Here is a 25,859-nt window from a genome sequence, read left to right as displayed (position 1 = left end):
AAAGTTTCTTCCTGCGAATTGTTTCTGATTTATATTTTTCAGACGGAAAACAGCCATATTGGATACTGAATTTGGAGGGCATTGACATTAATTTGTCAAAAAAGGTGCAGGCTACCCAGAGAATGTCATAAACACATCAAATGTCCATGGACTAAACTACCCTTTACCAGCAGAGACGATCTGTAAAGCAAAATGGATTCATCGAGCCCACACCATGGATTTAGCTCAGCTCAAACCTCATTTTGTCCTTTTAATGCCTCGGATACGTGAGAAAGGCACCATCACGGCATGCAGAGCAATGGCATGTCATTTAGGAAGTGTCAGGAGATAGAAGCTGCCTCGTGATCCACGCAGACAGCTGGTGCGTTTTCCAACGGGCACGTTGCGTTTCACCACCACGCCATGCCTGGCACCCGCCTCGCGTTCATTTTTTTTTTTCTTTCTTTCTTTCGAGGCCCCTTGTGCAATGGAGTGGATATTTGATTCATGAGCTAACGTCAGAAATATACATTCATCTTCCGAAGTGTATACACACACACGGAGTGGAGAAACGGGAGATGCAGCCGGGAAGAAAGGAGAAATGAAGACCAGGAGATAGAAGAAGATATAGTTGGAGAGCAAAGGCAAGCTATAACACACACATAGACAGAACGACAGACACATACATACACACATACATACACACATTCATGCACACATACTCACATACACAAACACATACAAAGAGTGATATTTACGGTACCTTTTGTTTGACAGAAGAAATACTTGAAAGACGCAAGCCTCTGACAGAGTGAACATTTCAATCCCTGTCACGACTATCAATACAAGTATGAAGGCTATACAAAAGGATGTATGTACTAATGATGCATACTGTGCATTCTATAAATGACAATGCTGACAAAAAACCCCCCTAAAAAATAAAGATGGCACAGAATAAGATACGAGGGAAAGGAAGAAGAAAATGTATCCAGAGAAGAACCCCCCCCCCCCCCAACACACACACACCAACAAGGAAAGGGAACTAGACTGAATTTTGAGATAAACTTCTCAGGCAGAATCAAGATGTCTCTGGCACCAAAATGGGGATGGTGCACGAAACACTACCTGTGAAAAACCCTGCCAACGACTCTTACCATGGATGTTGATGTTGGAGTCCTTGTTGATTTCATAGAGTCTGATGGCCTCTTCTAGTTCTTCCTGTGAAGATATTGTACACGGATCACCTGCGGAGGGATAAAAACGATAATCACATCACTTTTTTCAAATCATCCAAGTATGGCTTCATCGCATTCCATATTATCATTAATGGGTGAAATCATTTTCATATCACAGAATTGACATCAAAATACTAAAATTGTCGAGCATGATGGCTGACAATAATTCTGATAGGCAAATGACGTCAATATGGCAAGCTATGTCAAATCTAATATCTAATTTAATTCTGCCATTAATACCAGCGACACTTGGTACATTATGTCAGTGGAACTTCAATGTCACAGTTCTGTGGATGTGAAACATATAACTGATCTCTTTATTAATTCATTGAATGAAAAGAGAATCAGCATTGTACTTCACACTATATGTATTATCAAAATAACAAAACACTTAATGCTAAAACAATTGCTATTACTGAACATTTGAAAAAGATTACTCAATATGAAGCACAATTAATATGCTCATTTACTTATAAATTGAAAAAGTTCTACCATGCTCATACATGTATCAAAAAAATGGACAAGAAATATCCTGCATGATAAACTTTAATATCAGACATTTGCAGAAAAAGAATTACTGTAAAAGTGGATATTTTCGTGCGACTAATTTTTCGCGCTTGGCCAGGTTAAAAGAATTTTGTGTGTTTTTAATTCCGTGGAATCAAGACACCAAGTACAGGAACGTATGGCAAGCAAACACATTTGCATGCTTTTATTTTCGTGCTAGTTTCTGTTTGCACGAAATGCGCGAAAATTTCAACACCGCAAAAATTTCCACTTTTACAGTAATAAATAAAAAGTAACACTTTTGACGTACAGTTGCAATCCTGACCACTTCCTACAGAGGCAATGAATCAGTTCCCCTATTTCCTTGTATGTATTGTATATTACCATACTATCGCTGATAAACACTTAGAATAAGGATCACTTTGCCACTATATAACCCTTTCAGAAACTTTTTTTCCCCCAAAAAAACAGAATGCACGCGTTATGCATATAAAAAAGCCATAGTGACAATTATTGCTATTGTGTATACAGGCCTTGAAAGAAAACACCCACTCAAGGCAGAAGATACACAAAAAATCAAAATCAAACAAAATTCTAATGAAGTTTCCTGCCTACAATACGGTCATTGAATCGATGGCTGGTTTACTGGTATGCCATCAAGAATACACACTTTGTGGTTTGCCTTGGAATGAACTTTATAGACAGTACGGGACATCCAACAAAGGGATAAATAGGATGCGCATTCCAACCACTGTTGATTTATACTGCACGATGTCTGAAAATTTCACACCCCTACAAGTATGAGCAATGCAAAACAAGGCAGAAAATCTTGATAAACCAATTCTAAAATTCATTATTTTCAACTGTTGGCCATAACGTGAACCACGGCAAAATCTGATATCAGTACTAGGTCACTACACATTAGATATTCTGGGCGCAAATTCTGGAGGTGAATGAAGCAGTATCATTATCAACTTTGCTTCCATTTCAACATTATACTGCATGTATTCTCTGAAAATAGATCAATTGGAAACAACAACAACAACAACTGGACAGAAACTGAACAGACTCTATATTTCTACATAACATGTTTACCCAATGGGTTACAAATGATGCCGGGAAAGTGAAAAAAAAAATGCATGGTACTCTAGCTATCAAAAGGAAAAACCTATAGTAAATTTGTGGGCAAGTACACAAACTCATGTTTCAGGCAAAGACTTGAAACTACCAGCCAACATTCCCAGAATGGAGAAGATTGATGTTGAACACGAGGAAGGTCTATAAACACCACTTCACAATTGGATATCAAGAATGATACCACACCACCAAAGTTTCAGACACTAATTAATCTTCAATAGCCAAAGGTTTTAATCTTCATCATCACCTCTACACATATGTCACGACTCTCAAATGCTTTGAGAATTGTGTGCTGTCTTTACAAATTACCCCCCCCCCCCTTGCAATCTATGCCAAACTTGGTTACATCTCCAACATCCACCCCACCCATTCCTGTTTGATATTTCAGATGCAGTGAGTCCCAGCTACTAGTTTGAGGGTAACCTAGGCTTATCAGAAGGCTAAATAATTGGTAATTTATTCCCTACAAAGTCCATAGACATTCTTTCGCCTCTCTTTGAAATGAAACGTGCACGAATTGTGGCCTATCGGTCAAGAGATAAGACCAAAGATTCTTATTTGATAATGCACAGTTCTATACTGCAGATATCAGTAGTGAACCTCGCACCCTCGGAATGGTTCAGTGTGGTTCAATTTTAGACTTTAATCATTAAGATTATCCTGTGAGACTTTAGCCATGATGAACAAAAGTAACATCAGGTTACTGAACTTATATGATGTGGGGGGGGGGGGGGAGTATTTCCAGGAATATCTGAAAGTATCAGGAGCAATTCTAGTTTTCTAATTTAAACAAATCTTGAAATACTGTATTCTACCTTTTCTGTCTCTCAAAAAAAGTTTGATTGATATAAATCATATGACAAACAAACAAACACAAGGAGAGAAATGCAAAATCACTTTGGACACTTCATACTGTTTGATGAACTACTAAAGGTTTCTTGAACTGACCCAAATGTACAAACAACATATGGGCAGAATTTGGTCTTTGAAAACTTTAACAATTTATTAGGTCTGGAGGAACAAAAAATAAAGACTACATTCTGCTCCTGGCCTGTGGGAGTGGCAAACTCATGCAGCCTTGTTCAGCGGGTTGTTTCATGGGACAATCAGGGTCAACTAACTTCTCACATGGAACTGGTTATTTCCTGTGAAAAGAATAGGCATGCATTGACCCATTCAGGGTGTGTTGAATAGGACATGGTGTGCGAGACACACGCAGAACAACATAAGCTTGCATGCGTACAACAATTTAAGTTTTGTTTTGCTTTATTGTTTTCAAAAGAATCTATACATTTCTGCCTGATAGCACAGGATGCCCTGTGCTTAACTTAAAGATCAATCACAATATTCCACTGTGAATTGCAAAGTTCAATGCTTACTCGAAATTTATGCAGTTTAAAGGGCAAGAATACAAGCTCAATATTTAATTGTAGCTATGCAACATGAATATGCCTATATTATTTAACATCTGCAGAACAGCTGAGAGTTACATGTTCTGTTTAGCCAGCAATCCCACTGACCAAGATCCAAAATTTGATGAAGGCTTATATCACAAGTATCAAATACTCAACTCAAGTATACTCAACAGATGAGTGTACAATGAGTGCTGCATAGGAATGTATATTTCACAAGTTTAAGATTTCATGAACTAAAACTTGTGGCACAAACTATTAAAATTCATAATAGAGAACCACAGTGGTGGCATGAGAAACGAGTTTCATTCCTTTTCAGAAGAAAACTTAGTGATTTTTCAAATTGGAGACAATTAAACATCGCATTTGTGTTGCAGAAGGCAATATTTTCGCAACTTGTTAGTTGCGAAAATATCAGTCAACTCAGGAAATTTGCGGCAATATAAGACACAGGGACTGTACTCCGTATAAAGCACTTACCTGTGCAGGTAGGCTAGTAGATGCACAAGGGCATTTATATGCTTTTTAATGGCTACCGTCTATCCCATGAACTTTCAATTGCACTAATAAACGTAGTAGAGAGAGTGCATCATCACAAAGACCCAGCCTCTATACAGGGATAATTACTGGGGTAGAGCAACCAGAGTAGACATATATGTGACCAGGAATTATGCCTACTTTAAGTTTTATGAGAGAACAGAGCAGGAAGCAATCTTCAATGCTTCAAGTTTCTAATATATGCTACCCTGATTTTAATTTCCAATGGGTGTGGATGCTCTTGGCTACATTTCAAAGTGACTGCAAATTGCTGCAAAACTATCGCTACATGCTCTTTTTAAAAACAAACACACAAACAAACTTTCAGCTATTCAATTCTTCAAAAGAAACACCAAAACCAAAATGAAACAACACACACACACAAAAGCCCAAACCCTCACCAAACAGAAACCCTCATTCCATGAGAACACTTAAAAGGAGCCTTCCGTACAACTGCTGTTTGGTTGGACATATTTGGGTCTGGCGTTGCGCAAAACTGGCGAGTGTGAACACACCCATGCAAGAATGACAAGAAGGGGGAGGGGCATGGAAATAGGGTAGAGGGAATGAGGTACTTCCTTCTTTTTGATTAACTCACATTTTACCAAAAGGTCAGCGGAGATTAGTATACTAAATCCCAACACAAATGAGAAGAGGGTGAGGGGCTCCATAGTGGGTATACAGGGGTCTTGCAACTTTTCAGTTGGGGTTGGAAATGAGAATTGGGGCAGGGGGGTGGGGGAGGAGATCCATATTCTAATATGCATGGCTATATGACCCACAGATTGCAGCCACGAGATTGGAAATGGTGTGTAGCGTATTTACCCGACAAGGTAGAAAGAGGTGGAGTCAAGACCCTGCTCGATGACAACACTGCCTCTCTAATTCAAGGTATGTAAAAAGGTAGCATTTTTTACGCTCCCAAATGCAATCTGGAATAGAGAACAGTGATTCTACATGATGCGATATATTCTACATTAAAGTCCAGATAAAAAATGGCAAATTTGCGTCACGCTCGAAAATGCTGGACTACTCTTTTCACGCTGGCTCTGATAAAGATACACAGCTCGCACATGAAGAATGTGCACTTCTTATGACTGACACATCCCCTTTCTATCAGTTGGTGTCGACCATATTTGCAGAACATCCAAATGAGGCATTCAAATTAAAAAACAAACAAACCAAGAATAAAATCTTTACCTTCTTCATCGAGCCACTTGACTGTGAAGTGCTTGTGCTCTGGGAAGTTGCAGATGTTCCTCATGTCCACCAGGAAATCTTCGAGGGTGATGTTGGGGTCGACTCGAATGCACAGGATGGTCCTGCAATGTGGGAAAAATGGGAGATCAAGAAAAAATGGTGGATTAATGGGGAGTCAGATGTGGAGCAATAGGGGAGTTATTCTGGCATCATGGTGAATCAGGACCATTCAGGTGTTCCTGCCTTGGCTAGGGACTTCCAAGATATTTGTGGATTTCTTTACGCATGAATGATGAACTAAATAGATAGGAAAGCTTTGAAGGTAACAGTGAACTTAACACACCAATCACTGAGTGAAAAACCCTTTAACAAAGTTGCTGCATTAGTGAAGGCTAACTTTCAATTTCTTACACCATCGTTATTGTAGAAACAGTGTTACTTCCATCAGTGCCACATTTGCAGGTCAACTACATGAATGTAACGACATGTAAACTAGAGTCAGTGTGAAGGCCCTTTGATGTCCTTCACTAAGCTAATTTGCCCATTTGCAACTTGTCACAGCTTTTTCAATTCGAAAATTTCATGAGAACCAAGATTCACAAAATTAAAATGCACACAAAAGTTATAATTTATACTTTGTGCATTGAATGCCAGTGGCAATTCGCAAAAATTTGATGCTGCGAAAAAGGCTGTCGGCTCCAATTCGTGCAAATTTCATGCCGCGAAAATATCTTGTTTTACAGTATCCATTACATGTTTGCCCATCAATTTTTTTTTCTTTTAAATATCTCTAGCTGCTCCTAGCTGCACGCATCAGCAAAGAGCTCTCATGGATTCTGATGCTATTGATGGAGCAGCAACAGATGTCTCTGATATCACAGGAGCTGTACAAGCTTTCCTGTACAGAAAGATACATACACAGAGACAGCTAAGCCACTTCTTTTTCCACCACTTCACCAAGAGTACGAAAACAACTTGACAATCGTGCTATCCTTCTCAACACCTACATCATTTCCAGGCTTCATTTCCTTGTCCGTTCACAGGTCTTGGATAAACAATAAAGTCATAATGCTACCAAGACTCTTTCCGTTGTATCTGCCTTCCTTATGCCTCTCTTGAACCTTCCATTTCCTCATTTTTACAGAGACAAAGATGCCACAAAAAACAACAACTGATATGAATTACAGCACAAGACTGTGTCTTAATACTCTTTTTCACATCTCATGCCATGTTGTCATATTATTATAACCTCTAATGGGCAATCATGAATTGTAATATTCTGTTTTGACTAATATTGATTTCCAAATCAACTGAACACAAGAATTCAGTGGTATTCTCTGATTGGTAGTGACAATGAGAAATAAAGATTATATGCAGATCAGGCATGGCTAGTAAAATTGCAGACATGCTTGCACATTTGCTATCGTAAAGCTCAAATAAATAAAACCCACAATTTGAAGCGGAGCCTTGCGACAAAGAGTTCCACTTTACAATGATGGAAAAACCTTTATTCTTCTGATAGATCATTACATGTACATTGCAAATGATTGACATATTGCCCTTCATTGATGTACATGCAAAACAAGTCCTGATTATTCACTGTTTTAGAAGTGACCACAATAAAAATCATGGGCATACATACTTGGGTTGGATTTGAAACAGCAACCCCCTGATTGTCAGACAGGCGTCATATCCACTAGACTACCGAGCTTCCATCCAATAGCCAAGTGATGGTTCAGATCATTACATTGATGAAACTGAACTGGCTGGTATGATATGTATGAGGTTTGTTCTCATGAAAACGAAATATGTCACTTTGTAATATCACAATTCACATGTCATGGTGTAGGAGAGATGCTGAAGTATCCTGCATCATAGTGAATTTGTTCTAATTTGTGTGATATGGTTTTGTATGGAAATGGCACATCGCTCTATCAAGACTGAGACAATTTATGGCTAATCCACACAAGAAGACTGAAAGAGGGGTCAAGATGGCCTAGGGTAGTGTAGTGGTCTGTGCAGTGCCATTAGTATGCCTTGCATTAGCCTGCAATAAGACGCAAGAAGGTCAATAACGTGGGATCGACAACTCGTGACTGGATTCCTCAATGAGTCTAGCTCTCGGAGACTCGTGGCAGCCCTAATTGCTCCGATAGACGGGAACAGAAAAGAAAGAGACATTGAGACAGGACAGTGCTGGAATGAATCAGACCGCGTCTGTACATAACGGGCATACATGTGCATACAAATGGGGTCATTAGAGAGCTGGATGCTGCCAGTAAATGGGGGGAGACACCCCTGGAGTACTTACCTCCACGAGGGAGTGTCCGCCTGGTGGACGCCTCTTGGCCATCGTTAACAACATACTGCAGGGTCTCACGCCCTGCGACATCATACCTCCCACACCGACACGAGGCTCTCTCTCCGACTGACACAGGCAAAGTCCAATCAGTTCTAATACCAAAGTCTTTTCTTGTTCTTCCTTACAAAGTAGCAATAAAGTCGCAATAAAGAGATAACGAGAGATACGGCATGTGCCTAACCCGCACTCTGGGTGCCCACTTATCTTGTGCACGCTGATAAAAACTCGCGGGGAGGCAAAAAAAAAAAAAAAAAAACTGCCCAGGGTGCCTGGTTGAGCAGTCCTTGACGCCAGTTCCTTAGCGTGCCTCCGCCAGGATGATCGCAGGCAAAGGAAAAGCCCTGGATCTACGCTGATCTCCGCAGCAGTTGTTTTCTCTGGGAGAGGCTCCCACTCGAAATGACCCTGGCCTAAATCTGCGAATGTTGGCAACATACACTGGCCAACAGTGCAAGAGCGAGGGAGCAAGAGAGAGCAAGAGAGCGGGGGAGGCGGGGAGGCTAAGGGAGGGACAGGAAATGCAGAGGGGGAAACAGGAGAGTGAGAAAAGAGCACGGGGAACGGCCCGAACAGTTGTCCCAGCTTGTTGGCTTGACCGAAAAATCGAGCCCCTCTTCGCACACAGCTGCTCCTCTCCGTGTAAAAGGCCTCTTGCTCGCTTCCGCCCTTCCTGTACCCACGAATGGTTTCCAGCAGTGACCTGACCCCCTTATATACCCTCTCTGACCCCTTTCTCTTAGCCCTCACTGGCACACGCCAGCCAGTACGACACACCTCACCATCCTCTAAACCCTACTAGTCTTCCCTTCTTTCATTCTATTGCCCCCTTTTGTTTAAAAGAAAAAAAGGCCTACCCTCTGCTCCCTAATCAATGTCCACCCATCAACAACCAACCACCTATCAATACCAGAATCAATACCCAAAATGTGATTGTGTCCAAGCCTTACTGCTTTAAACAATCGATGGTTAGTTAAGAGTGGGGTAAAGAGATTACTCCTACTGCACAACTGTCATATCTGTTATACGGAATTGACTGACCATATGTTCTGCTATTTTTGTGGTCTTACTGGCAACGTAACATGGTGTTGTTCTGTCTCAATCTCATTCAAAGTCCCACTGCAAATAACTCAACCACTGATAAATGAGGCAGATGGTTTAGCTGGTCAATATTCTTGTACCCTCTTCATTATTGATCAAATCATAAAGTCCTGAGGCATAAGGGTGAAAAACAGAAACAAACAAAGAACTAAACAATGCATTTGTATATATCTGGCAACAGAGTTCTTAAAGTTCTTTAAAGTTTAGAATTGACAAAATTAACACTTTTCTATGTTGTCGATACCTTGATCCACAGATTATTATTTTTTTTTTTAATATAACAATAAGAATGTTGAGACAATTTAATGTTCGCAATGCAGTAATAAAAAAAAAATCTATCAAAACAGAATCTGAGTCCTATTATTGCAGTCATGCATTCACAACTCCCAAATAAAATGTGCATTTAAGTTTTCCCATTGCAAAAATTTCCACTTTAACGACATGTGACAAAGATTGTCAATAGCGCAAAGATCTGTCCAGACACAAAAGACATCACTCCAGCCAAGCTAACAATGGAGGTCAATTCATTCAACACTGGAGACCGGCCAAATCAACCAAACTGATCAACAATCACTGCCATTAGTATCCTCAAAATCATTCATCATTATCATTACCCATAACTGTCACTATTATTGCTATTGTTCTCATCACTAGCATCGCTATCATCTTCACTAAACTGCAGGTACAGCAAGAGTTGAAACGTGATATATTGGCTATCAGTGGAATAGCTATCCGATGGGGAGACTGTGAGAACCGAAAGTATAGCTTTAAAGCTAACGTGAAATTGCATTGAACATCACTGCCTTGCAGTCAAGTACCACATGTTTAAATTAAATGTTGGCTGTCCTGAATAGAGTAAAATGAAAATGCATCATGGTTGGAGGCTGCACTGACATTCACTGACACTGTATAAGAAAGTCATGTAATTTCTAAGGTTTCATGTTTTCATGGAACACACATCATTGGTCACATTTTTGTAGGCAAATTAGATGAAGTGATGCTGCTATCATATCACCTCATGAGTCTTCCTACAGCCTGCTGACATAACTTTATGAAACCTTCTTTTTGATATAATGTCAAAATTAATCAAATGTATCTCTTCCTTTACATTATACAAGTTTTCCAGAGGTTAAGTTGGGCAGACATATTGACTTCAAGATAGCAGGGGTGGTAATTTCTCAGTTATTGACTGCAAATTTCATTTTTAGAATTTGTGTTTGTGTAAACCAATACCAGAGTTTCAGGTGACGAGACCATCATTTCATTTGATTTGTTTGCAAAGTTTCAAATGATTACCATACAGCTTTCTGAAACATTGAAAGCTTAGAAATTCTACAGCTTTCTAATCTTACATTTGACTATTATCCTTGTGTCATTTCACTCCATCTATAAATGTTTACTTAATTATGGTGTGACACTTCATTTTACAAATCCCATTTAACTTGAAGACAACTATGAAGAGAAATACAGACACATTTGTCCTTTGGAATACATGAATCACACTTTATGTCTAAGAATGGTAACTAACATTTTATCGGATGAGAGTTCTCAGAGCTGACAGGCTGCTTTTGATCTAATGAATGACAATGAATTATTACTACAATAAGCATCAATATGAAATAAGCCTCTGGTTAGTTCATTGAGCTTGACTGCAATTCTACTGAATTTTTTTTTTTTTCCTTAGTAAAATCATAAGACGAGGAGGCAACCTTATGATTTAAATGTCACCTGAAAAGTTTCGCAGGAAAACAATGGCTGGTAAACCATCAAATTTTCGAATTTCATTTTGCATTCCTTTTTAAAGCGTACGGCAGCACAAATTGTTTGAGAAAGTACCGTACAATCATAAGTGACGCCTTCATGTTATAATAAGTTCGTCAGAAAGCGACTCGTGGCCACAACAAGTTAGACTTCCTGAAACTCTCCTTTGTCTTTTTAATGGTGTGAAAGATTGACGGTGGGAATTCACCTACTTGTGAATTCTGAACATCAACTTCCCTGAGCACTTTTACTTGGAAAGGGCAAAGAACTTAAAGAATCATTACAAGTTTGGAAGTGACAATGCAATTTGAGAAGAGATACTTTTGTCTTTTCTTCTTTCATATAGATCTGCTAAAAACGGCCAACTCAGAGAAAGGCAAACAAAATAGTCTTTATCTGGAACAATGGTATCGGGTAAAATGATCAGAGGTAAAACCACGCGAGGTATCCCATAGAAGAAATATACCACTCTATAGTGTTGGTGTATATGATAGCAGTGCAAATGAAATCTTTAGTACAGCTAATTGGTAGTGATATTTGAATGCAGAGTATTAACAAGTATTCATATTCTATTTCCTGTGTCTTCTTGTCTCTGTCATATTTACTTCAAAAAACATTTTACCACTTACACTATCATCTGATATTTTAACACTGAACTGAGGACAACATAATGAAATGACATATTCCCATTAAATATAGTTTAATACTGATTCATTTGCATTGTAAAAATCAAAAGATGGCTGTTGATATCATTTTTAACAGTTCTTTCCCCAGTAGTCAACAGTTTCATCCTGAATATACTTGTAAATCAGTCACGCTGATTACTGTTCCAAAATTTGAAGAAGTTTAGTCAAATATTGGACAAAATTGTAGCATCCGTAGAATTTATCACCCTGATCGGCTTTTCAAAACAGAGCACCCTGCCCCAGAAAGTAAGAGCCAAACTTGCTTTGTGCATACAGTATGTATACACATTGCACATTTTTCTGACCAATTTTCATGAAGTTTGAAAGCACTACATGAATTGCTGCCTTTTGAATTGCAAGATCTGACGTAGATATACAACTATGACCTCTCACCTTTAATTACATATCTTATGTGTCCTTATTTGCATAAATTTCACATTTGAATTAGTAAGTTTTGATTCCGATACAATTAACCCCAGTCCTTTCTAATTCAAAACAGGAACATGACATAATTCATCCTTTACAAAGGGACAGCAATTTGGGCTAGCCAAAACAGAGAACCAGTTAATATACTGCCTCCTTGCACTACCACACCAGTTAAATGTTATGCACATCTTATTCTTTTAAAAGCACTATACCCTCAATCATCATCACATGGCACATATCATTTGAAATCACACATATCTAGGCATGTCTCCTGTTTGACCTCCAACATGCTTTGGACCTTTGGACTTGTGTGTGTGTGTGTGCCTACAGTATATAAAGCCTTGTATACCTGAGAAGATCTGGACAGGCATATTGAGTATGCTTTTTCTTTCATAATTATACACAAACACATGCAAAAAAGAAAAGAAAAAAGAAAAGAGACAGACTAAACAACATGTTGGAACGGACAGTTTAGAAGATGTAGTGGTGTTAGGACTATATGTCCGCAATTCAATTTCTGATGTTATTCTTTATTAACAGAAATTGTATCACACCGGTCTCACATACCTACGTTCATGTTGGTAATTAATGCAATACATGGACCTTGGTGAGGTCTTAAAACTCTCGAAAGCTACAACTTTGCCAATCAACACAAGAGCGCTTTGCACAATCAACTATTCAGCAACGAACTTAATCATCTATAAAAAGTAAGAACAATACATTTCATTATGAAATCCACTCACTCAGGAGCTTGAACTTAATGGGCAACTAAACTTAAAACTTTTGACCTTCATTGATATGTATATATGTGAATGCTGTGATTTTTTTTTTTTTTTTTTGGGGGGGGGCATAGAGGAGTTTAGTCCAAAGTACATTGATAGCTGCATGATAAGAACTTTTTTTCTTTTTTTTTTTGAGTGGAGTGATAGATTGTCTGAGGGCATCTGCACTCTCAGCTAATAAGCTGAGCAAATAATACACTTGCCTTCAGAGTGAACCTAAAGTGTACATATTGTGCCGTATATATATGGTACCAAAGGTACATAGCCAGGTCATAGAGACATTTCAAAGAAGAGAAAGAGAGATAGATAAATATAGATAGATAGATAGATAGATAGACAGATAGATAGAGAGATAAATAGATAGATAGATAGATAGATAAGATAGATAGATAGATAGATAAGATAGATAGATAGATAGAAAGGCTGATAAATGAGACAGAAGGATTGAAATAGAAAGTCTTTAAATGAAGGTGAAACAGGAAGCAAGCAATTCTCCGAAAGGATCTACAAAAAATAAAATGGATTTGAAAAGTGTAAGTCAATATAGACTGTGAAGAACTGCAGTGTGTAATGAATACAGGCAAAGACTAGGTATTCAGAGTGTGCAGTACTACTGTACAGTTTATTGTTACAAAAAAAGGAAAAAAAAATTGATGGCTAACTTCATAAATGATTTTGTTCTTAATCTAGAGGAAGAGAATTGCACATTTCATATTTTTCACATATGGACCATTTAAATCCATTGACAAATCACGAGGAAAATGCTGATTGTCACAGAATGTCACTGAGACATGATATGCCTCTTTTGCAAGCCTTTATAATTTGGGCTGAATGAGCTCTCTAAATGTTGATTAGCAGCAGTATGATGGAAATTAAAATCATGCTGCTTCTTTTTCTACTGCTGACTGTTCATTTTTCTGTTTTTTTTTCTGTTACAGGTTTACTGGCAAAATTGTTTCTTTTTTTAATGTTCATAATCAACAATTTATTTGACCACAGGTTGCATTTGCGATTCAAAAAAACACAAACAAACTCGAATAACACTAAATTATCATTTCTTTTTGTGATATTCAATTTGGTAGCGTATGTCTGAGTTTTAGGTGGTGTTTAGTAAATAATGGCTTCTATCCAGATGTTTAACACACATTAAACTTTCCCACGGTTTGTTGTATGGTCAGAGAGATGTGACAAGCTGGAAGTATATGACTCCCACTGAACATTAAACACTTCCTGGAGTACAAAATCATGGCCGCATTTGTATACTATGCAACATCTGCCACGGACTGGTAATCCACTCTCTGAACAGACTCGTGGTCTAATCGGCAACTATCAACAGCTTTCTTTTTTCTGTGTCAAACATGTGAATGCAAATATGTGGTCCACATCAATAGTGTACTCTAAAACCACATACGTCTGCATTCATTTTAATTTCGCAAGAGCCAAGATTCGCAAAATCAAATGAAGAGTTTGTTCGCAAAAACCGATAAGTCCATTTTTGAAGATTTTGAAGTACAGTCTCTGTCATAAAGTACAAAATAATACCTTTTAAATGATGTATTGGTCACTACATATAAAGGCACATTTTTGAAGTTATCGCCAAAGGAAGCAAAAATTTTCTTATCATTCTCTTTATTTTTCTTGACCTTTAGCCACAAATATCTCCGTTTGGCAAATGTGGACTTATCGGTTTTTGCGAACAAACTCTTCAAATGCACACGAAAGTTCTTATATGCATTGAATGCCAGTGGCAGTTAGCAAAAATTTCAGGCTACGCAAAGGGCTGTCGGCTCCAACTTTGTGACAATTTCATGCAACGAAAAAGGCTGTCGGCTCCAATTCGCGAAAATTTCATGCCGCGAAAACATCTTGCATTACAGTAACCCACACATAAATGTATTGTTATATTGCATCTTGTATGAAATGTATAGGTTAAGATTCATTGGTTTATCATACCATGGATTCCCACTGTAAAAAAGTGATCATTCCTTGTTTCATCTGCATTGACTATTGGATATGGATATACTCCTGCTGATACTTGAATCGCATGAGCTATGAGGGGTTGTAGGGGGTTTTATAAAACCTGAGAAGTTGTAGATAATTCTTGCTCAATCAATCACATGTCAAAATCGTACACAAAGCAGTTTCGTGTCATATGGATTATGCTACATAACATTTTGTTTTCCGGCGCATGTTCTTGTAACAGGCTTAATGAAGGAAATTGAATTAGATATGATTAGTCTGGCATCACGTAGGGGAAAAAAATACGAATGACTCCTCGAGGGATAAAGCAAATTGAAATCAAACTGCAATAAGATCATGCACAAGATATGTAGCTACATCGATAGTAAGGGGGAAGCTAGAGGTTGCAAGGAAAAAACAAATTAACCACAACAGAATATCTTTCTAATTCATCAAGACTCAAACAAAACAGCACAGCTGGCTTGTGCTGGAAAAAAAAAATGTATTAGGAGGTATTTAGCCTATTGGAGTCTTACAAATGTTTCCTGCATATAATGCAGTTTGAGATGCAAGGACGAAAAATGCAATGTGCATACATGTTTGCATTTTAATAGTGAAATGCTCAATTGTATGCATACCATTATGTATTTACAGTCAGGTCAGGTTGTCAATTAAGAAGCATTCCATTGATATCTGAACTGCATATCTTGGTCTTTATTGAAAATGGACATTCATTTGTTTATTCATTCAATCTTCTTAAAGCAGGGCAGCCCTTTCAGTTTGCCGGCTGTTCTACCAAGGGGCCCTGCATACATACAACAAAGAAAGAATATATAACGTTACAATGATAAAACATCTAAAAATACATAAAAAGGAGCACTTGAGTTGTAAAGTACAATAATAACTGAAAATGCAGGGAGAAGTGAAACATATCTTCTTCCAAAGAGCACTGAAATCAATGTGAAATCATAGGAAATAGATCAAGAGTTATATTTTCAGAGCCAAGCTTTTCTCTGTCTTTCTGCATCTGCCTTCAAAATCCATTTCAAGTGACATACTAGATTAGATATTAATAGCAATTACTTTCTGAAGTGATTAAAAGCATTCTCATGTTGTGAATATCTATTTCAGTTTACAAGTCACAGACATTAGACTTCAACTGGTTCATCTGGCCTGAATTCCAATTAACAACACAGAATGACATCAAATGCCTACCAATGCCAATGTTTATTAAGGGTGGGTGGGGGGGGGGGGTAATGTTAAGTTTCACGTACATTTGGCATAAAAAAAAACCCCTCAACATTTGTAGGGCTGTTCTGATTGTAGACATCAAAATATGAGCAAAGGACTAGCAAATGCTGAGGTAAAACTGGACAATGATATTAAGTATGTTGAGTATGTAATGAAAACATGAGTACTAGTCTTTTGATGTGGTGCATTCTCTCTCTCTCTTTTCTTTTTTCTTTTTTTTTTCTTTTTTTTTGAGAGAGAATGGGTACGGGTGTGAACAAAAAAAGTCATGAAGAACTTCACTCTGTCCTCAGAATGCAAAATTACCATCATTTCATGAACAAAAGGCAATTAAGTAAGGTAAAGTTGATCATACTAAGTCAGAAAATGAAATTCTGGGTGTCATGGATTTAGTCGGCAGAGGATCATCTTGCATGATTGTGCAAGAATGAATGATTGTAGCATGCTCAATGAGCAGAAAAAGGTAATCATCCCATCTGTGCTTTGGGGTCACACAACTTGTGTGAGTTCCGCCATGTTTAATGACACAGTTGCTTTTGCTTTTGTTCTGCCTCTGCATCAATAGGGTTTTTGAAAGCACATAATGGCTGCTACGTGTAAAACTCACTTCCTACGGATAAAACACTGATATCCTAAGATTTCTCACGCTGTTTGTTTACAGCAAATTAACATAACACATTTTTACCTCCATTAATTACCATGAACACAGATAAAAATCTGAATTGATCAAGACGTGGATTTTGAGAGCAAATAGTCTGTATTTCTACTTGCGGGAGTGAAGGCACTCAATTAACTAGTCGATATCTCAGACCCCGGACACAATTGACACAAATGAAACGATCCGATCGGAAGCCGGGGCGCAGTGGCCACCGTGTCACCGCGCCGACAGCTGTGCTAGTCACCGTTGTTCTCTCGCGCTCCTAAATCAATAGCGGCACGCGACACTTTGCCGAAAAGAGGATTACTGGCATTAGATTGGATCTGCCTGTGTGCTGAGAGATAGAAACAGTCTCTCCATTATTAGTTGTCTACATTTTTTTGATGCCTTCTGTGACCCTCTCAATACTGTGTGCTTTTCTGAGCCTGTATGGGAGGAACTAGGTTGGGGATGATTGGGGGGGGGTTGGATGTGGGGAAGAGAAAAGCAGAAGGTGGAGACAAAAGTGGAAGGCATAATGGGGAAACAGTGAAAGTGTATCTATTGATTTCTATCCTCTGTTTATGAAGGACGGGAGGCTCCTGTATCGGCATGCTGTTATGACACGGCACCTGCTCCGCTAATTCACGTCTTTTCAAGCACAGGGAGCAATGGACTCCTGACCTGAAGGAAGCAGCTAGAGATTGCTTTTTCTCCTCTCAATTTGGTAACACTACCAACTTGTGCACAGCAAGTTGAGCATCCCATTTGAAATTTTGAGTGATGATTCAATTTCAAACTTACTACTTAACTTTGCATAGACTAATTAGCACTTGTATGAATAGAACATAAAGCTCTCTCATCAATACAGTCGATCTGAATATTTTAACTGACAGATGGTGCACCGTTTCTGACGTTACCTCCACATAATCCTAGGGACTGGCCTATCAAAATGGCAACTTGCCATCTTTGGAATCATGAAAAACCTTTCTAATGGTCATGTGAGTGTAATTCAATGACAAAGCTTTAAGTTAAAGTCTGTCCCATTCAACATTTGAAGAGGGATTGCAGTAACTTGGACTTGGATGCTAAGATTCTTTCTACTCTCAGAAGATTGAAACCCGTCCATGCCAGCCATCAAACCTTTTCCTCAGAGGATGACAGCTGATGTTTGATGTCATGCTCTAATGACAGTTTCACATTCATTTCTTGCCTTCCTATCATTCATGAATGCTAACAGAGATTCAGTGATAGTTTCTTCATAGAACAAATCCTCCAGTCATCCTGCTGTTAAAGGGTGTGTACAGTTCTGGTTGAGGTGAGGATTTAGCTTTTAACGTTTTGCGAGATATACAGAAACCACTCTATGAGATGTCAAAGAGCATGCAATTCTAAGGGGTATCAAAAGTTTATTTGATGAAAATCGGTTTTGAAATGGCTGAGATATCCAAAAACAATGTGAAACAAAGAGATCCTAGGAAAAGGCGTAGCTTGTCGCCTTTTATTATTATCACTTTTTTGGATATCTTGCTATTTGAAAACCAATTTTCATCAAATAAATGTTGAATCATTCTTGAAATTACATGCTCTTTCATATTTTATAAGAGGTTTCTCATTATCTCACTTAGGAATGTTCAAAACATGAATCCCCACCTCAACCAGTACTGTACAGTCCCTTTAATTACTTAAGACCTCTGCCTGATGGATCAGAACCTGCTCCAGAAGTAATAACCAGTTTCTATGATAATGCTATGTCACTACATCACTCCATTACTAGTACTACACGGCATAAATCAAATATGAAGTGTTTCCTGGTACTTGCTATAGGCCAGCATTACAGTCTACTCCAAACCAACATTCTATCAAAAAAAATAATAACTTAGTTGTACATCACGACACATACATGTATACAATGCATTCTTTCTTCTTCTTTGGGGGAAGGGATCTCTGGTTATTTCTCCCTAAAACTTGTTGTTTTCTTGTGCAAATCGTGCAGTTGATCATGTGGGCACACTTCACCTGAAAATGACAGTCCAGTGAAGTCATTAGCTCGTAAAAGCATTCCAGTCATTTTGTAAGAGTGACGTTTCATGTGTTCCAGAAGACCCTTCCCTATTCATACATTTTGCAGAGACTCTACCATTCAAAAGGAATGAAAGGATCTTCTAGCAAAACAGAGCAAGAGGCACAAATCTTTTCGCTGAACTTCATATGTATGCTGTTCCAATACTGAAAATGCCCCTACGAGATGAAACATAGTGTTAACATGAAAAGCCACAGAAAGGGGGTTTCTAACTCTGAAACATATTCTAACTGAACATCTCATAACCTCACTTTTCTCTCAAGTGAAAATGAATACAATATCTCAGATACATGTATGCATTTTAAGAAATAACATTTCATGTTTTAATAATAGTGTTCTTATGTGTGAATTTCTAATCAAATACCCTCCTGCAATAGACAAGACCTTTGATAACAAAGAATGGCATTTCAACGTGTGACAAAGCCCCAAAACGAACAAGGAAACATGGATCCTGTTATGTAAACCGATTCCAAAACCAAGCGGCATCAATGACGCGTCTGTCCGTCAATGGGGGCCCCTCTATTACCATTCAGCCTCGCCAAAGAAGGCTTAAAGTTTCGGCCGATCTGAAAGCCGACACCAGCTTGCTTCCTCATTTTGCCGGCGCTATCCCTCTGCGTCCCTCTATTGATCCGGAGGCACCGGTCAATGCGGAGGGACATCGGTCAATGCAGAGGGACATTAAGCGAATTAGGAGGCTTATTGATTGCAACTCACACTCTGGCCACTTGACAAATGAATGAATGGACTGGGGAACTTTTCACATTTATCTCTTTTAAACTGTTCTACTGATTAAAACATCTGGCACGTGCCTACCTCTCTGTCTCTCGACCCTCCCCCCCCCAAAAAAAAAAAAAATGTTCTCTTTGTAATTGAAGTCTAAACCACTTGCTTTTAAACATCTTTGTAGAGCTACAATGATTCTCAGCCTGGAATCTAGACTACGTCATTCTCTCTACTTTTACTTCTCAACAAAGTTTAAATGCTCACTCATCTGAATGACATACATGTATTCATTATCCCTTTCCGACAGTTTCCCTTCTGATATTAAAGAGTGTTCTCTTCAATTAACTCTTTCAGTGTCATGGAGTAGACCCCCTGTGTGCCAAATTATTCCCCGACCGAAATTCTTGAGTGCTTTCTGAAAACATTCTCTTTAAAAATTCTAAGCTATGTCGAGGCTTCGTTAGTGTTCCTGCCAAGAATGCAGTAAAGTAAAGTTGTAACAGAGAAAATGGGAAGCTTTGCTGTGATGGAATCTCTTGTGATAATTTTAATGTATGGTGGCATATAATTACTTGGATTTAGCCATCGATTAGTGCACAGTTGTGCATTACAGCATATAGAGGCGAAGTCTGCAAGCTGTTGACCGAGTTGGGCATGTGAACATGGCGCACAAAGACTTAATAAACGATTCTGGAATTTGAGCATTGGTTTAACCCATGAATTATGAATACCATGTGTGTCATGCATGAATTCTATGAGGAATTGTAGTGTCTAAGAGTCAATGGGTTAAGACACGGAGTAACTCTACCAGAGGAATTGAAAGGAGAACCTCAAGTGATAGCAAATGATGTGACCTTGACTGATCATCATATATATATACAAGGGGCATTGCTGTCAATGAAAAATTCAAAGCGATGATTGCTAGATGAATATGAGGCCACTAAATAATGCATACGAGGAGGAAATGGGCTGTGGGAATATCAACTACGTAAAAATGAAGAAGAGCCATCATATAGTGGTACATGCTTCGTGCTCTATTGGGAAGATAAGTACTGTAAAATCAGAAAATTTTGTGGCATGAAATATATGCGAACTGGAGCTGACAGCCTTTTTTGCAGTATGAGAAATTTTGGCCAATTGCCACTGGCATTCAATGCATAGTGTAGACAAGAACTTCTGCATGTATTTTAATTTTGTGAATCTTTACTCCCCATGAAATTCACAAAAATTTCTGGTTTAAAGTAGCTTGGTGTCACCATGGAGGTAGAATCTCCATGGTGTCACCACCATATCCATTTGTTTGATGCTTTATTTGTTATCATCTGGGGGGGGGGGGGAAGACCAAATCTTTCTCTTTCCTTTACTATGGACTTGGAAACATATTAAGTTTTCTTCTTCTTTTTTCATCTCTGTGTGACTTATAAATCAATTTGATTCAAAATTAAGATTTGCGAAAATCAACTTTGGATTTCTTGATTGTGCAAATGATTTGACAAAGAGCTTATTGGAAACCATGTTTCTTATGCCTATTGGATTCAGCATATTCGGAATTCATTTCAGTTGGCCAACAACTTAACCCTGATTAAGAAATAAGACAGTTCCCTTACTTTCACCTGCAAAGTCTCCAAATTCCAACAAAGTACAACTTTGAATGATGGAGAGCATTAAATAAGCAAACTCTCAATAGGCGTGTCTTTACCAGACTGAAGTTCAAACAAGTGGGTTCGTTTTTGGTTACAGAAAATAGCCCAATATTACGAATGTGCCTCTTCATCAGCTCGAAAACAGCCCGCTTGGGAAATTAGCCCAAAGTTGATGCATGCATACTTGCACACCACTCTGCTTGCTCAGCCACAGAACTCTACATAGATTTAGTTCTGTGTGTGGGCTCAGCATGCGGTTAGCATGATGGGATCAAGAAAATTTCATACTGATGGAGATGCAACCGAAATAATGTGCTAATTCACAAATTAGGGCACTATTTCACAAATTAACGCGCTTATTACACAAACTAGACCAAGATTTTTTGCAAACTTTTTCGATCAAAGAGCACACTATGTGCATCTTCATTGCACAAATAGCAGGTTAATTTGACATCAGGCTAATTTCCTAACCATATAATAGTGCCCTATTTTGAAACTTCAGTCTGATGAAGACGGGCTGAACGTGAGACTGAACTCCTTTGCCATTTCAGCAAACAATAATAAGAACAAAAAATCCACACATGATATAACATCATTTTCCTTTTTATGCCTTTCTTATATAGAAGTTTTTGTAAGCATTTTCTACATGTGTATCTTTTGGATCTTGTTGATATTTCCTGACATTTTTTTTCTTATTCAATAAAGAGGGTCAATATATTATGTAAGGAGTTCACAGTAACCACATTCAAACCGAATACCTCCTCCCCACCACGATAACATACTGATGTACAGACCACAGCCTTCAAGAATAGAGGAAGATGATGCAAAAATAAAGACAGAGAGAGAGAGAGAGAGAGAGAGAGAGAGAGAGATGGATCATAATTGGATTTTTGTCTTACTTCTCCCTGGCTGGTCTCTGCACTCGCTGGTGAAACATGCATCCTAGTTTGCTTTTGTTTTTTGTTGTTGTTTGTGTGTTTGCTCTATATTTATGTTTTTCCCAGAGAGAACATCAAAAAAAAAAAAGTTGATAGCCAGGCAGCGGATGATTAAGAAGGCTATTTAGAGGAGATGGAGGAAGAGCAAGGGGCATTAACAAAGTCGGTCACATAATCCTGAATCCCAATGATCTCTATCATCCATCCTCTCCTCAGCACCGTTGCCATGGTGACAGGGTGGAGGATAATGAGTATGACATGACTTTGAGGGGACATTTTTGATTGCAGGTACCCGACGGGTAATAGCCGTGAGCACGAAACATTATTGAGGGGACGGGGGATATGAAGACGAGGCCTGGGATGGAATTCTATCTTCATTGCCGGCAATGAATGTTCGTACAACAAATGTATCACAATATAAGCATTTGTGCAGGTACACAACATATTATGTCAATAATGTTCCTCTATTCTGACTCGCTTGGCAATGTTAACTTGAAGTACACAGTCAATGGAAATGCAGTGGCCCCTGCTACACCTGGAGGGGTCGGGAAACAGACTTTACATCTCTCTTTAAGCAGGGCTCACACTTTACAGTGGTGGAAAATATGGATCCATGATACAAATCGCCCAATAAAATTCCCAGTATGCAGGTAGGCCCACAATATCAATGGGCAAAGTGTACTCTTTGTTTTGCAAATTAATCCTTTTTTTTCCACAGAAAAAATGTTTTTGATTTTTAAGAACTGTAAACGTAGAAACTTTCTGGGCATTAATTTTTGGCACTCGGCCAATCTCAGTCAACTTCTCTTTTTCACATTATCTATATATTATGTAGTTTCATTACCACAAATATTTGTCTTTTATCAGAACATAATTAAGAAGAGGATGAAATTCTAAAAAATGTTCTCAAGGAAAAATATGAAAAATTTATCAAATGCTCTCCATATTCCTATAAGCCTCTTCAGACAAAAAAAAAAAAAAAAAAAAAAAAATACATATTGGGCAGCTTCTCCCCCCCCCCCCCCCGAATTAAAAAAAAAAAAAATCATTCCAGGTACAGAGCATTTTAACACATTATGCCCTCCCCATCCCAATTATGTTTTTAAAGGCACTATCTACTTGCAAAGGTCCACAGCAAGGAAATGATCAAAACCTAATCAAATGGACTAAACACACAATATATCAGAAACGTGACAACTGCTTCAACAAGTGCCCACAGTACGTCACATTGAGTGACTGCCATGACAACAGTCTTGACATCATTCAGCATTAACAAAATATGATGAAAATCAATGTTCGTCAGATTTGTGGCTTGAGCTTCATTACCTCTTTATCTTTTCTGCTTTTCTTATAGCCAGTCAGTGTTCATGTCACACTAAGTAGCTAAATAATGTTCACGAAGTGTATGATTTGTAAATCCAAGTACTACCTTACTTCTATTTTTTCATAAGCAAAAAAACAAAACAAAACACAAAAATGGAAACTGATACATGTGAAAAAAGAAAATTAAGAAAACACAAGATTGTTTTCAGATCATATTACAATAATAATTCTATGACTATGCTATACATTGTATTTAATTGTACAATGTAAGCATACTTTAAAAAACCATAAACAAGGCTCACTCCAATTTTGTTCTTCATTGATTAAATCATATGTTGGTTTTGCCATCTCTGGAATTCAATCTATCAAATATAATTATATTTGTTTATCATTAATGCATGCAATATGATGATAATGATGAGTAAGAGTTGAAACAAAAATATTCCCTAGGACTATCTAGTTATCTTGAAGAGAAATGTGTAACAACTGATGTGTGGAGAGCCAGGATATAACAATCATACAGTAGCGTGAGTGGTTCTGCAAAGTATCCGAGTTTACTCAGATTTCGAAGTTAAATGCAAGGTTTGTCGCATCCTCCATTTTGGAATACATCACGACTTGCATGTAAATTCAACATCTGCACGGAGGCTGGATTGCACTCCACTGGGGTGCATTAAAAAAGGGATCGCCTCGGAGCCTTGCATTGTGCGAGGCACCTTTTTCTTCTTTTTTTTTGGCAGCTGCTCGGCAACAGAGATGGCGCTTTCCAGGAATTGGTGACGCAGAATCGCTGTGTTTGTGTGTGTGTGGGAGTGAGTGTGCATGTGTTTGCATGTGTGTGATTACAGAGTATGTGTGTGTGTGTGTGTGTGTGTGTGTATGCAAGAGTGTATTTGCACTGGAGAGGTATGAAATTGCACCACCACCACCAATCTGGTACAACTACAAGTGTATGTGAAGAGGTTCATCTGTTATTCATGAGCTAATATTTACAGAGAGCTCACAACATGGATATCATTTCACAAGTCAACACGTTAAAACACTCGTTAGTCTAAGGACCACGTGTACTCAGCCTACAAACTGTGGCTATGGCTCCGTTTCCCCCTCATTCTGTCAGCTAGCCAGATATCGATATTCAAAGAGCACCAAATCGTGTCTCTGTGGTGCCGACATGATAACTGAAAATTTTGCATTATACTTTAATATCAAGCTAGGAATCTCTGTACGCAATAGTTCGTCAAATATCATAATCAGGGGTCGCACTTAACTTTTTTTTTTAACTAGCCAGACGGACTACTTAGAATCAATTTTGACACTGAAGCAATATTTTGGCTAGCCAGACGGACCAGTAACTTCAGAATTTTACGATTTTTAGCTAGTCCGACATGATTTCGGGTGGCTAATGGCCAGCGGACCATCGCCAATTTCGAACCCTGATAATAAAACAATTTGCTCTAATACCCCATCACCGGCTGGAGTATGAACACAACATCCAACTAAGGTTTTTGTTTTTGTTTTTGTTTTTGTTTTTGTTTTTTCAAATATGACTGCATCCTTTTCAACCCCAGCAAATTCACATAAAGTTTTGACTGCACAAAGATGGGATAGTGTGGGTCAATTTCTGTGAAACTATGAATTGCAAGTGATGAAATATAGACAGATAGATAGATAGACAGATAGATAGATAAATCAATAAATAATCAAATAATATTTGTTTTATTCCCTGCCTCACATTCTTTGCATACCTACAGCAAAGAATGTGAGGCAGGGAATAAAACAAATCTTTCCTGCATCCATTTTGAATTTGGAACCAGACTTGTTTGAGTACTTGTAGGCCACAGTACTCATGATTTGTATGTTACAGGGTCCTATAACAGTTTTTTTTTCCTTTGTAGATTTCTCCTCTTTCCCTTGAAATCAACAGCTAAACATCATGCAAAGAAGTTGGCACTGTACACATGGGACTAACAGGTAAGCATCCATTCATTTAATCATAGCAGTCAATGTAATGTTTTGCCTTCGTGAATAAAGGGAACAGTCATAAATATATGGATAATTTACTCATCTTTATATGACAAAATGATGACAATGAGAGCAATAGCTGTAGTGAAAAAAGCTTGCAGTGATGGCTAACAGTAACAATGCAAAAATATATATAAACTCCCTCTTTATATTCA

The 25,859-nt window shown here is 38.3% G+C and overlaps 1 protein-coding gene across 1 annotated transcript in view; it reads right to left on the bottom strand.

Annotated features, from left to right (window-relative positions):
* Window positions 1-25,859, bottom strand: part of LOC140239079 (protein kinase C iota type-like) — a 126,745-nt gene that overhangs the window by 51,402 nt on the left and 49,484 nt on the right. Inside the window, exons 3-4 of the mRNA XM_072318976.1 lie at window positions 6,008-6,129; window positions 1,134-1,223 (exon numbers count right to left, since the gene is read on the bottom strand). Coding sequence (XP_072175077.1) covers window positions 1,134-1,223; window positions 6,008-6,129 — 212 coding nt within the window. The remainder of the gene's footprint in view (window positions 1-1,133; window positions 1,224-6,007; window positions 6,130-25,859) is intronic.

Source organism: Diadema setosum, chromosome 15, assembly GCF_964275005.1.
Source record: "Diadema setosum chromosome 15, eeDiaSeto1, whole genome shotgun sequence".
Classification (NCBI taxonomy): Eukaryota; Metazoa; Echinodermata; class Echinoidea; order Diadematoida; family Diadematidae; genus Diadema; species Diadema setosum.
This window is presented reverse-complemented; position numbering and strand designations above follow the sequence as displayed.